This window comes from Camelus ferus, chromosome 2 (genome assembly GCF_009834535.1).
Source record: "Camelus ferus isolate YT-003-E chromosome 2, BCGSAC_Cfer_1.0, whole genome shotgun sequence".
Lineage (NCBI taxonomy): Eukaryota > Metazoa > Chordata > Mammalia > Artiodactyla > Camelidae > Camelus > Camelus ferus.
In genome coordinates this window covers 12,028,422-12,042,382 of record NC_045697.1, presented here as the reverse complement: position 1 = coordinate 12,042,382, position 13,961 = coordinate 12,028,422, and the positions used below count along the sequence as shown (strand labels likewise).

The window sequence follows — 13,961 nt, the reverse complement described above, 5'->3', positions numbered from 1 at the left end:
TTCAGTTGAGATGATTACTAACAGCAGAAAATTAATGTGAAAAAGTTATCTATACCTTCTCTATGTGGACTTCTTTAATTTCAAGTTGCTCTGTCTCTTTCAGTAGGTTTATTTTGGCATCTTCTAATGCTTTTATTTCTTCTTTTAATTCTGATGCTTGATTAAAATCCTGTAAGGCAATGCAATTTTCCAAAGCTTCTTTTGCCTCAATAAGTTTAACTTTTATTTCCGCCATCTAAGAAAAGATATAAATTGTGGAAACATCAAACAAAAACTATTAATATGAAAATATAGCGAACTAAAGAGTATTATTTAACATCTCAAATGTCCAGACGTTAAGCAGTCAGGCACGTACAAAGTTGCAGTCTTCCTGAAACAGAGATTGGCAAATCTTTCAGACTGACACAGCCTGATAACATTGTAGATACTCTTGTAGTTTAATAGTTAATCAATAATTGACTTTGTGGGGACAATTTTGAAAATGTACAACAAGGCGAAATAAAAGACTTGCATAATTACATTATATTCAAGCATTTCTTTAATTTAGAAGAGAGTTACCTTGAGTTCTTTCTTTCTTGCATCAGCTGGATCATTATTAGCACCAACATTAAGAATGGGTGCCCGAATCTCTGAGATAATTTCTGTAACCTGATAAGTTACAATTCAGAATACAAGCTTTAATACGTGTTATATAACAGAAAATGCCATCAAACTGCTTTGTAAAACTCCAAGCAGTATCCATAATCTCTTGAAAAATAGAGCAAAATATACAAGCAAAAGAGGCACACATTCTATTTGTTAGACAATTTTAGAAGGAAAAAAAAAGACCAAACAATACATATGACTAAAACCCCTAATATGGTAAACAAGCACACGAACACAAAATAAATTCTCTCATTTAGTGCTTGAAACAGAAAACAAAAAAGCATCTAATCTTAGGCAGCATAAAACTAAAATTTCCTGCCTAAAATCCTCAACTTCCTCCCTTGTTCAGCTCCAATGAGAGTTAAATATAATTAGAATACTCTTTTATTCTTCCTTTGGGTATACAATGCATAAATAATGACCGCAAACTAAACACATTCCTTTCAGAGCCACTGGGCATTGGAGTTGGCCAATTCAGGAAAATGAAAGATACCTTAAGCAGATGCTGGATAACCACTAACTGAGAATGCTGTAGAAGGGATTTAAGTCTATGTATAAGGAAAGGCTCGAAAAGACAACCTCTGAACTAACTTGCAATACCAAGACTAAATGATTTTAAGAAAATCAATGATAACAGGTATTTCTTTTTAGGCTACTCTCGAGAATATAACAGTTGAATAAAGTAATATAATAGACAATATTTATCTCTGTATTTACCAAGGACTTTATGAACATTATTTCATTGGACAGTGAAAGGTAGGTTTTGTTGTTATTCTTATTTTGCAGACAGGTAAAAATTCTAAATTAAATATGTTGGGCAAAGTCACAAAACCAGAAAAGTATCCAAGGGGATCTGAACCCAGGTATGTAAAATTCAGCCAGTTCTCAAACATTTTAGCAACCAATGCATATGTTTCACCACTTCCCTAACCTGCTTCCATTTCAAACTGATTCAACACAATGACAGGGATGGTAAGAGAAGAAAGGAGATGTTTTTAAAAGTGTGTGTGAGAAAGACAGAGTTGGTTTTAAGAAGTTTAAAAACTCGATAAAGAGGCAGAACTAAAACAAAGGCAGTTAAAGACAAAGTCAAAAGTACTAAAAAGAAAATAAGACAATCCTCAATGTTATTGACAAAAACCTTTTACCTTCATCAACAATAAAGAAAATTACTCACAATTTGTGTTCTCTTATTATCATCTATAATGATGTGGAGCAGTCTCTCAACGAGAAAAGAAATTAGGGATATCGGGGTGGTGGGTAGAGTAAGAATCTCCTGTAAAAGAGCCAGCAGTCGTTTCCTGCATTCAGAAAGAATTATTTTATTTTAAATATGACAGTAGAAACACATTTTATCTCTAATATTTCAACTATTCTGCAGGCTTAATTACATTTGTCTTAGTTCTTTTTTATATTTACCACTAAAGGCACAAAAATATGTATAGACTTTATATCAAAAATTCACATTCTAGAAAAAAAATTTATAAATGACCCTATAATCTTTCATAAATCAACATGATGAAATAACAAAATACCATAACTGAATCAAATCTTTTAGAATGTACTTATTTCAGAGAGGTTTAGTAATAGTAATAGAGATTTTTAAGCAAAAACCTACAATTTTATTGATTTATTCTGAAGAAATTGAATTAGAAACTCACTTCCATATGTATGCATACATATACATTCATATTTAGAGAAAAAGGGACAGGATGTATTTCCTCTGATATATTCCATATATATATATTTTATATGTATCTATACATTCCTGTTATCTAAGAGGAAAAAGAAAACTTCATATAGCACTTTAGAAAGCTAGGTTAAATATATTTAATCATATTGTAACAATTCTATATTTCAATACAGAAAATCAAATTAGAACAAGAGTTAACATTTACACGTACCTTCCTCCTTCTTCACTGGTATCCAAAGACTTGATAATTAGAATCAATTGTTGACCTATGAATTCTTTTGTCATCAAATTGCCAATATAGGAAAAATCACCTCTCTGTTCATCATTAACAACTGGAATGCTCTGAATATAACTAAAACAAGCACAATTAAGAAAATGTAGAAACTGTTAAGAAACATCAAACAGCTCCCCATTAAGTCAGAAAAGGATGATTGTCTGCTCCTATCAGTCCAAAAATGTAGATATTTATACCATGTTAAACTAATTTGGTCTATAGAGTAAGTTCTATGTTATTGTCATGAATTTTGCAAACTTAATGGCTTGATTCAAAAGAATTTGGAAACTATATTTCCATTAAAGATTCAAATTTCCTCTAGGAAATTTTCAAAAGGTACATATTTATGTCTCTTAAAATAACTAATTACTCTAATGTCACTGTTTATCAATTATAAAGTTCTAAATTTCTTCTCCAAAAATCCAATTATTCAGAAAGAGCTAGTCTTCCCTGATCATCCGTAATTAACCATCATTCTTTTGTTGAAAATAGTAGTGACAGTAATTACTTAAGTAATCCATGAATACAATGACCTTCAAAAAAAGTCAGAAAAATACAGATAGCATCATGAGCTTGTATTATCCTTACTTATGGGCCCTACTAATCTCTGTATTGTTACTATTTTAGTGTAGGTGCTACTAAGCAAGAACCATCAGCTACCCTTTTATTTCTACTATCACTGCTCAAATTACAGCCTTTTATTACCCTCACCTGGATAACATTCAGGAGCCTACCAGAAGGTCTCCTTTTTTGTATGGAACCAAAAAATGCCACCTAAAGGCAGAATTAAGAGTTTAAGCAGAATTAAGAGTTTAAACCTATACAACTAGGTGACTTAAGGTTGGAAATAATATATGAAATGATAATCCTGACAAAAAAAATGTCATTTTTAAAATGTCAAAAAAAATTAAGTTATAGATACTGCAGAATTATGTATGATAAATAAATAAACTGACTCATCTTATAAAATGACAGCCAAGAGTAAATAAAAGCTCATAAACCTCTGGCCATGATATCAGGACCTTCAAGGGCATCAGTTACCTTTTGGATTCTAGCAAGAAACTAAACAAAAGCTACAAAAATGATAACTACTGAAATCAATAAATTGATTTCAATAAATTGAGTTACTAATTTCTGACAAGCTAAAAAATCTTCACTCATCTTTGAATCCCTCCCTACTTCTCCATCCCAGCTTTAGCACAATGTATAGCATCAAGACTAAGGGTATTTTTTTTTTAATAAATTCAGAGTAGTTGTTTCATTAATAGATTACAAATTCTGAATTGCATAAACATAACTTAAAATGGACCTACCAATTTTAATTACCATGAAATCATCTCTTTTCAACCATTTTTAAAGATAGCCATGATAATGAAGAGACCACTCAGGAGTCTTTTTTAAAAGCTCTCTCCAAGAATTTATATTTAAGGCAACTTTCTAAAAAATGTATTGCTGTCCTTTTCTTACTCAAATTTGATAAGCCTCATTAAGCATCCCCAATTTCTCTCTTTATGTAAACACCTCAATTAATAGGAAATTGGTAAGAGTTCTAAGTCACTAACTCTTCCTGCTACAAAACACCTGAAAATGTATTTGAGATGATCAAGAAACTTCCATTAATTAATTGTTTCTGCGCCTGAGAAAACTAATCCTATCTAGAGACACTGCTCCAAAAAGAAAATCATCCTATATCTTAGGTATTCTTTCAATAATAATTAAAATACAATCTTTAGTTTTCCTTTTTATAAGTGAAAAAAAAAAGTTGATTTAAGTTACTTATTTCAAAACTCACAGATTAAGTAACAAAAGAAATATAAGAATGCCTGACCTCTTAAGAGTCAGAGGAACCAAGTTCTCCACATGTCAGTTTTCACTAAGAATTAATCTGTGAAGCAGTCTTTGAGGAGATGCCCTCCCCATGTTATTTAAATATTTAACATTTCCTCATATTTTCTTGTATTTTCTCCAACTTCTATTAGCATTTATTACTTTTATATAAATATATATTATTAAGCATTGCATCAAAACTCGTTCCTTTTGGAAACATTTCAACATGGCCCAAACAGCATTATAATGAATATTCCTGTTAAATATTAAAGCTTGAAATAATTACCATTAAAACACTTAGTAGATCTGCACATGTTTTTCATGATGTGCAAATGAAATAGCTTGAGCTATAAGTCTAGAGCTCGAGCTGTAAGTCTCCGTATTGGCTCACATTTGAGATGTTTTTCCTGGATTCAGTGTTCTGTATACAAAATTCAAACACATTCTTAGCTTTGTTCTCTAACATGTATTGTGGGACCATTATAAGCAAAAGCAGAATACTATATTTCAAACAAAGAGAATTCAGGCCCATAATGCATATAAAATGAAAGAAGGCTTTTTAAAAGATGCATCAAAATCATGAAATTTAAAATCTACACACCAATATCTATAAAATATATATATATATAACCTTTCCCACTTCTGGGAATCAACCCTACAAAATCCCAAATGTACAAAAAAAAATGTAAAGAAAGCTTAACATACTTTTATCAGTGAAAACTGAAAACACCTTAAATGTCCTTCAACAGCGGAGTAAATTAAATGTTACTGCCATTCTATGGAGTGATATGTTATGGACTGTGATAGATTTGTACGTACCAACATATAATGATGTCAGATTATCAGTAGTTGAAAAAAGATAAAAAATATGTATAATGTGCTATATTTAAAAAATTATGCACTTGTGTGTGTGTAAGCGAAGAGAAAGAGGTTGGAAGTGTATACCCCAAATTGTTTAGTTGTTAACTCTAAAGGGATCAATGGGATTGTGGAATCAAGAGATAAAAGAGGAAATTGACCTTTTTATTCTATGTAATTTTGTATTTGAATTTTGACAAGAAAGCAGTCATGTTTTACTCGTATAATTTAAAAGTTAACAAAGTGGAAATTAGAGTAATTCAAATAACTTAAGAAAAAGATACTTTGAAAAAACATTTTTTAAAAAAGAAAGCCAAATAGTAATACTTTTACTTAATACTAAAACTAGCCACAGAGGTCCACCTTATCAGCTGGATAACTATGGTCCATGCACCAGATCCAGTCTGCTGCCCATTTTCAGCTTGCAAGCTAAGATTTTTACACCTTTAAACAGTAGTTAAAATATATATGTAAAAATATATACAATGTGAAAATTACATGAAATTCTAATTTCTGTCCATAAAAAAAGTTGATGAAAGTTTTATCAGAAAACAGTCACACTTACACATTACTTATTTTCTTTGGCTCCTTTGCACTACCACGGCAGAGTTGAGTCACTGTGACAGAGACAGGATGGCCCAAAGACTCTAAAATATTTACTATCTGGCACTTAGAAAAAGGTTGTCATCATCATTATCAACTTTATGGAGAAATGTTCACACTTTTAAGAAAATGTCCCAAAACATATTGACTTTGCTCTTTCAATGTACTGACTAGCACAGGATATTCTTCAAAAAGACTCAATGTGCATACCTATTCTTTCTTGTCCAAAAAAAATAGATTTTAACTTATTCTCAATCAAGCATGGCTTTGAGGGAGGGGGCTGGGAAGTTGACACATACAACACAAGTACAGTCCAAACCAAAGGAAAAATTTTTACCTCAGTAAATACTCTGCATACACTACAGGCTCTGGCAAAATCTGTTCTAAATATTCTTCACCTTCATCTCCTTTTGATTTCAAATACTCACAAAGGACACGCCAATACAAAGCAATTTCAGGAGTTAATCTTTCCAATGGAATCAATTTCCTTCATTTAAAAGGGAGAGAATGAAAGATAACTTAATATCCAGTAAAAATTTGAACTGAGTAGAAAAATGGAAATAAGAAACAGACTTGATTTATAACTGCTATCTTTTTAAATTCAAAGTCACTAATTTATTCACACAAAAAAGAATGAAAATATTTAGACCAGAAGAATCAAATGAGCAAGCATAGAGATGCAAGCTGTTGGATTTTCCATGGTAAGCTAATGCAAAAATCAACATAACAAAACAAAACAAAATACGCAGCTAAACTAGTCTATGATAAAGTAGTGAGTTCTTACACAAGGAGGAAAAATAGAGAAAAAAGACATCTACCAGAGTTAAAAAAAAAAAGGGGGTAGAGATAGAAGATATTAATACAATCTTAAGTAATGGGGAAGGGGATTAATTTTAATTACAGAAGTTCATCAGCATCACATTTCAAATAATGAATACTACATATACCTGCCATCATTATTTTTACAGATTTCTGCAAGTTCATTAAGAGGAGTCACTGAAAATAAGGCATTGAGAACAGAGACGGCCACTTCAGAAGAATTTTCCACATCCAACCGATGAAGCAACTCTAATATATTTCCTTCAGTAAAACGTAACCAGCCTTGGAGAAGATGTTTCTGCATTGCTTGTTTCACAGCATCTGTTAAGTCATTTGAAACACGGGTGAACAATCTCCCTCCAGCTTCCATTCCTGTATTTTGTCTGTTTTAATTAACTTTTTATCAGATCAATGTTAACATTAAGTCAACATGTACTATAAAAATGGGAAGAGACAGAGGCAAAACAAAGCATACTAAAGGAAAAAATAAAATACAATGATATTACAAAAGTCACTAAGATGCTTACTTTCAAATGAAAATAGAAAAGGTCAGAATAAAATACCCAACCACTACCACAGCCTACACAAATATTTTTGCATTCCTTCTCCTCTGGGTTTACTGGGCTGCAGGTTTGATTCCAGACTATATGTAATACCTACTATTTCACTTGTTGCCTGAGTTCATCAATTTATTACACATGATTGCTATTTGCAGTAGTGAATCATACAAGCATAAGTCACTGAACAAATGTTATTCTTAGTTTTTTAAAGTTATCCTGGTCATTAGTTCTCCGAGAATATTTGCAAACTATTGCTATAGCAATATTAAGCCGTCTTAGCATTCTCATGGGGTCTGGAAATTTAAAATATATTCTTCATCATTGCTATAAGCAGATTCCCTAGCTGTCACAGGGAGAAAAAGGAAAAAAAAAATTGGAAAATTATACTAGTCTGACCATTCCTAATTGTTTCAGATGCAGACACATTGGTATCAGGATATACACAAAGGGGATGTTTTTTTAAAAGGGGATGTACTTTAAAAGACAGCATTTTTTTTAAAGGAAGAGAGAGGGCTGAAAAAGAGATCCTGCCCTATTTCTGACTTAAGTTATTTTTTATAGCCTTAAACTATAGTTTCTCCATATGTAAAACAGAAAAATACTAACTCTGCTGCTTCTAAGTATCAAGATTTTTAACCCTAGGAAATGTACTCTATACAACATACCAAGATAGACTTTGACAGGCTGTGGGAAAGACACGCTTACCTGATCTAATTTACATCACTCTTTTCTAAACCTTTTAGGTCTGACCTCAAAATCTACTAAGTTTTATGTATAAAGATGTCTAACTTACCTGATCTGTCATTAAGACCTTGTTGAAGGAGCATTACTCTCTGAGCAATGGACATAGCTCTCATGTGAACCTTTTCAGCTAAAACCTTAAAGAAATATTAATAATTTTAAAAATGGCCATTAAACTCAAAATAGTTTATGTATTTTATAACTAATAATATATCCTTAAGAAAATTATCAAGAATCTCCAAAAAAAAGTCAATATCTAGTAACACATTAACACAATAAAATTCTATCTAAATTACCTATACTCTCTGTGCATAAAAATCTCAAGTGAAGAAATCATTATTATGCCAAATATTTTTCAGAAGTATTTTAAGAATATGGCTTCTTGCCGTTTAAGAAAATGCCTACACAAGATATTGGACTTATTTACCTGATAAGCCAGCTTTCTGACAGCCTCTTTCACATCCTTGGTGCGCCCTACAATTCTGGGCAAAGTCTTTGCTGATGGAGCAATACATGATAACACTGCGCGCCTAACTTCTGGATTTGAATCATTTTCAATCAAAGTAGCATATGCTAAAAAATAGAGCAATATATTTCAGTACACTAATAAAATATTATTTATTTACCCAGTCACAATATAGACCACATTTTGATACTTAACAATATTTATTTTTAATCAATAAAAAATATAATTTTTTAGTCTTACACATTTAATTTTAGCTGAAGATTTTTTCTGCCAGCTTCTCTTAAAAACGGCAGAATGAGAAATTAGTCAATGGCCTGGGCATGAAGGCTAAAACTGAAAACAAATAGCTCTAAAGATCATAAAAAATTCACCATTAAGATTATGTCTCTTCTTCAAGATTTAGACAAAAGTCTAGTATGGCCGGTAGTTTATTTTAAACTGATATGGCTTTATTTACTTATTTTTTAATTTATGTATTTATTTTACAATGTCACATTTTTTAAGCTGACGAATAATATTATACATTACAGGTACACAATATAGTTATTCACAATTTTTAAAGGTCACACTCCATTTGTAGTTATTATAAAATATTGGCTATATTCCCCTGTTGTACAATACATCCTTGTAGCTTATTTTATACCTGGCAGTTTGTACCTCTTAATCCTCCACTTCCATCTTGCCCCTCCCTCTTACCTCCCCCAACTGGTAACCACTAGTTCCTTCTCTACATCTGTGAGTCTGTTTCTTTTGTTATATTCACTAGTTTATTGAATTTTTTTTTAGATTCCATATGTAAGTGCTATATTACAGTATTTGTCTTTCTCTGTCTGACTTACTTCACTTAGCATAATGCCTTCCAAGTCCATCCACGCTGTACACCAAAAACTAATACAACATTTCAAATCAACTGTACTTCAAGTAAAAAGCAAACAACCAACCAACCCAGTTAAAATATGTTCAGAACTGAACATTTATCCAAAAGAGGAAATGCAGATGGCCAAAAGGAACATGAGAATCTGCACATTACTAATATCAGGGAGATGCAAATCAAGATCACAATGAAATATCATCTCACACCTGTCAGAATGGCCATCATTATAAAGAACACAAATAACAAATGTTGGCAAGGACATGAAGAAAAGGGAACCCTTGTACACAGTTGGTGGGAATGTAAATTGGTGCAGCAACTATAGAAAAGAATATGGAGGTTTCTTAGAAACCTAAAAACAGAACTACTATATGGCCCAGCATTTCCACCCCTGGGCATATATTCCAGAAAAACAAAAGCATTAATTCAAAAAGACACATTCACCTCACTATTAACAGCAACATTATTTATAATTGCCAAGATATGGAAGGATCCTAATTGCACATCAACAGATGAACAGATAAATAAGATGTAGCACATATATGAAATGGAATACAACTCACCCATAAAAAAGAAGGATATTTTGCCATTTGTGGCCCTTCATTGACTTTTTTTTTTTTTTTACTTCAAAAACTAGTATTTTATAACTGGCATAAACATTTCCATTGCATCAAAAAAAGCAAAACACCTAAAAATAAACTTAACCAAGGATATTTTTATACTCTGAAAACTGTAAAACACTGATGAAGGAAACTGAAGATGAAACAAAGAAGTAGAAAGATATCTTGTGCTCTTGGACTGGAAAAATACACATTGTCAAAACAGCCATACTATCCAAAGAAATCTACAGATCCAATGCAACCCATGTGAAAACACTGAGATTATTCACAGAACTAGAACAAACAATTCCAAAATTTATATGGAACCATAAAAGACCCCAAATTGCCAAAGCAATCTTTTGTAGGTCTTTTTTTGTCTCTTATTCTTCTTCTTGTTCTCTTTTCTTACGGTTTGATGACTAGAGAAGATCCTTTAACATCTGTTGTAAAGGTGGTTTGGTGGTGCTGAATTCCTTTCGCTTTTGTTTACCTGTAAAGCTTTTGATTTCTTCATCAAATCTGACTGAGAGCCTTGATGGATAGAGTATTCTCGGTTGTAAGTTTTCTTCTTTCATCACTTTAAATATATTGTGCCACTCCCTTCTGGCCTGTAGCATTTCTGCTGAAAAATCAGCTGATAACCTTATGAGAATTCCCTTATATGTTATTTGTTGCTTTTCTCTTGTTAATATTTTCCCCTTAATTTTTGTCAGTTTGATTACTATTTGCCTTGGTGTGTTCCTCTGGGTTGATCCTGTGTGGAACTCTGTACTTCATGGACTTAGGTGACTGTTTCATTTCCCAAGCTGGGGGAGTTTTTGGATATTATCTCTTCAAGTTTTCTCAGGTCCTTTCTCTCTCTCTTCTCATTCTGGGACCCCTATAATGTGAATATTGGAGCACTTCATGTCGTCTCAGAGTTCTCTTAAACTATCCTCATTTCTTTTCATTCTTTTTTCTTTCTTTCTGTTCTGCAGTAATGATTTCCACTAATCTGTCTTCTAGCTCACTTATCTGCTCTTCTGCCTCACTTAGTCTATTCTTGGTTCCTTCTAGTGCATTATTCATTTCAGTGATTTTATTCTTCAACTCTGTTTGGGTATTCTTTATACTTTCCAACTCTTTGCTAAAAACTTAATTCTTAATTACTCCTCATGAGTTCTCTGAACATCTTCACCATTATTACTCTGAACTCTTTCTCAGATAAATTGCCTATCTCCTCATCACTTATTTCTTTTTCTGGGGTTTTATCTTGTGCCTTGGCCTGGGAGCTATTCCTCTGCCACCTCATATTGTCTTTCTATTTGTATTTTTAGGTAGGTTAGTTATGTTTCTCGATCTTACAGAGGTGGCCCTCTCTGGGAGACATCGTATGCATCCCAGCAGTACACTCCTCTCTTGTCACCCAAGGGCCTGGGCCCAGCCAGTTCCAGTGTTTATAGTCTGGCCTGTGTTTGTGGATTCCTTCCAGGTGCTTTGGGATTGTTGTTTTATTATTTCTGGAATCTGCCCCCTGGTGGATAAGGCTGGACTAGAGGCTTATGCAGGTTTCCTGGAAGGAGGAGTTGGTGCCTGCCCCCCTGCTGGGTAGAGCTTGGTCCTGGTCCTCTGGTGGGTAGGGCCTTATCTAGGGTTGTGTCTAGAGGTGCCTGTGGCTCAGGAAGTCTGCTGATACCAGTATGTTGTTTGGCCTGAGGCTTCCCAACCCTTAAGCCTACAGGCTGCTAGGTGGGGCTAGGTTTTAGGTGCTGATGATTTAATCAAGATGTAAGCCTCCAGAAAAACTCATGTACATGAACACTCTTGGAATGTCTGCCACCAGCTTTTATGTTCCCTGCATGAGAGGAATGAATAAGTGACTTAGAAGACAGGATAACAGAAATAACTCAATGAGAACAGTAGGCAGAAAAGCAAGTAAGAATCTGAAAGCAATATAAGGCACCTATAGGATAATATAAAGCATGCATAACAGGAGTCCCAGAAGGAGAAGAGGAAAGGGAATTCAAAATTGAAAAGGTATTTGAAGAAACCATGACTGAAAATTTCCCAAACCTAAAGAAGGAATCAGATATCCAAGCACAGGAAGCACAGAAGGTCCCAAACAAGAAGAATCCACATAGACCTACACCAAGATATATTATAATTAAGATGACCAAAGTTGAAGAAATGATTCTAAGGCAGCCAGGGAAAAAACAAAGTTAGTTAGAAGGGATCCCCCTATAAGGCTTTCAGCTGATTTCTCAACAGAAACATTGCAGGCCAGAAGGGAGTGACAAGACACATTTGAAGTCCTGAATGAGAAAATCTAGGATTCTTTACCCAGCAAGAGTAAACCTTAGAACAGAACGACAAAGAATTTTACAGACAAGCAAAATCTAAAAGAATTCAGCATTACTAAACCTATCTTAAAAGAAATATTGAAAGCTCTACTCTAAAAAAAAAGAAGCAAGAAGCTACAGAAAGGAGAAAACCACAACTGGAGATGCAATAACTATAATGAGTTGTAAGAGAATAAACATGAAGATGTAAAAGAGGACATCAAAATCATAAAAGGTGGGAGAGGGGAGCAAGAAAATAGATTTTTTTAAAATTCTTTTTAGGATATGTCTGAGCTTATATGACTACCAGTTGAAAGCAAGCAGATGGGTTAATATACTTGAAAAACAATGTAACCACAAATCAAAAGCATACAATAGAGTCACAAAAACCAAACAGAAACCAAGATAATACAAAAGAAAATTATCAAACAACAAAAAGAAAAAGAAAAAAAAGAAAGGAAGAAAGAAAGAGGAAATATCAAATCAACTGGAAAACAAGTTCAAAATGGCAAAAACACACATCTATCAATAATTACTGTAAATGTCAATGGACTAAATGTGCCAATCAAAAGACACAGAATGGCAGATTGGATAATAAAACAAGAATCTACAATATGCTGCATACAAGAGATCCATTTTAGGGAGAAGGGTGCACATAGATTGAAAGTGAGAGGATGGAAAAAGATATTTCATGTAAATGGAAACAACAAGAAAGCAAGAGTAGCAATACTGATTTCGGACAAAACAGACTTTAAAACAAAGGTCAAGAAGAAGGATAAAGAAGGACACTATATAATGATTAAAGGAGCAATACAAGATGAAGATATTACATTCGTTAACATATATGCATCCAATATAGTAGCACCTAAATACATTAAGCAAATACTAACAGACATAAAGGGAGAAATTGATGGGAACACAATCATAGTAGGAGACTTAAACACCTCATTAACATCACTGGACAGATCTTTCAGACAAAAAATTGTAAGGCAATGGAGAAACTAAATTACACAATAGAAAAGTTGGATTTGGTTGATAGTTTTTGGACATTACATCCCCCAAAAAACAGAATATATATTCTGTTCAAATGCACATGAAATACTCTGTAGGATAGACCACATACTTGGGCACAAAAGAAGCCTCAACAAATTTAGGAGGATAGAAATTATGTCAAGCATCTTTTCTGACCACAACAGAATGAAACTAGAAATCAACCACAGAAAAACAAATGAGTGAAAAAAACCACCACCTGGAGACTAAACTACATGCTACTAAAAAAGCAATGGGTCAAAGATGAAATCAAAGAAGAAATTTAAAAATAGTTTGAGACAAACAACAATGAAAACACAACCACACAAAACCTATGGGATGCAGCAAAAGCAGTCCTAAAAGGGAAGTTCACAGCGATACAGGCCTTCCTCAGAAAACAAGAACACTCTCAAATAAACAATCTAACCTACCCCCTAAAAGAATTAGAAAAAGAAGAGTAAGCAAAACTTAAAATCAGTAGAAGGAAAGAAATAATAAATATCAGGGAGGAAATAAATAAAATAGAGATTTTTAAAAATAATTTTTAAAAAAACCCAAACTAAGATCTGGTTTTTTGAAAGGGTAAACAAAATCGACAAACCTCTGGCCAGGCTCACCAAGAAAAGAGAGAGGACACAAATAAACAAAATAAGAAAGG

The 13,961-nt window shown here is 33.0% G+C and overlaps 1 protein-coding gene and 1 pseudogene across 2 annotated transcripts in view; both read right to left on the bottom strand.

Annotated features, from left to right (window-relative positions):
* NCAPG (non-SMC condensin I complex subunit G) overlaps positions 1 to 13,961 on the bottom strand; it is a 36,877-nt gene that overhangs the window by 17,593 nt on the left and 5,323 nt on the right. For both annotated transcript variants that reach the window (XM_014566119.2, XM_014566120.2), the window contains 8 exons: positions 8,448 to 8,593; positions 8,073 to 8,157; positions 6,848 to 7,040; positions 6,238 to 6,387; positions 2,550 to 2,690; positions 1,823 to 1,946; positions 559 to 648; positions 56 to 235 (listed from right to left, as the gene is read on the bottom strand). In XM_014566119.2, coding sequence (XP_014421605.1) covers positions 56 to 235; positions 559 to 648; positions 1,823 to 1,946; positions 2,550 to 2,690; positions 6,238 to 6,387; positions 6,848 to 7,040; positions 8,073 to 8,157; positions 8,448 to 8,593 — 1,109 coding nt within the window. The remainder of the gene's footprint in view (positions 1 to 55; positions 236 to 558; positions 649 to 1,822; positions 1,947 to 2,549; positions 2,691 to 6,237; positions 6,388 to 6,847; positions 7,041 to 8,072; positions 8,158 to 8,447; positions 8,594 to 13,961) is intronic.
* LOC116659354 lies at positions 3,162 to 3,262 on the bottom strand (annotated as a pseudogene).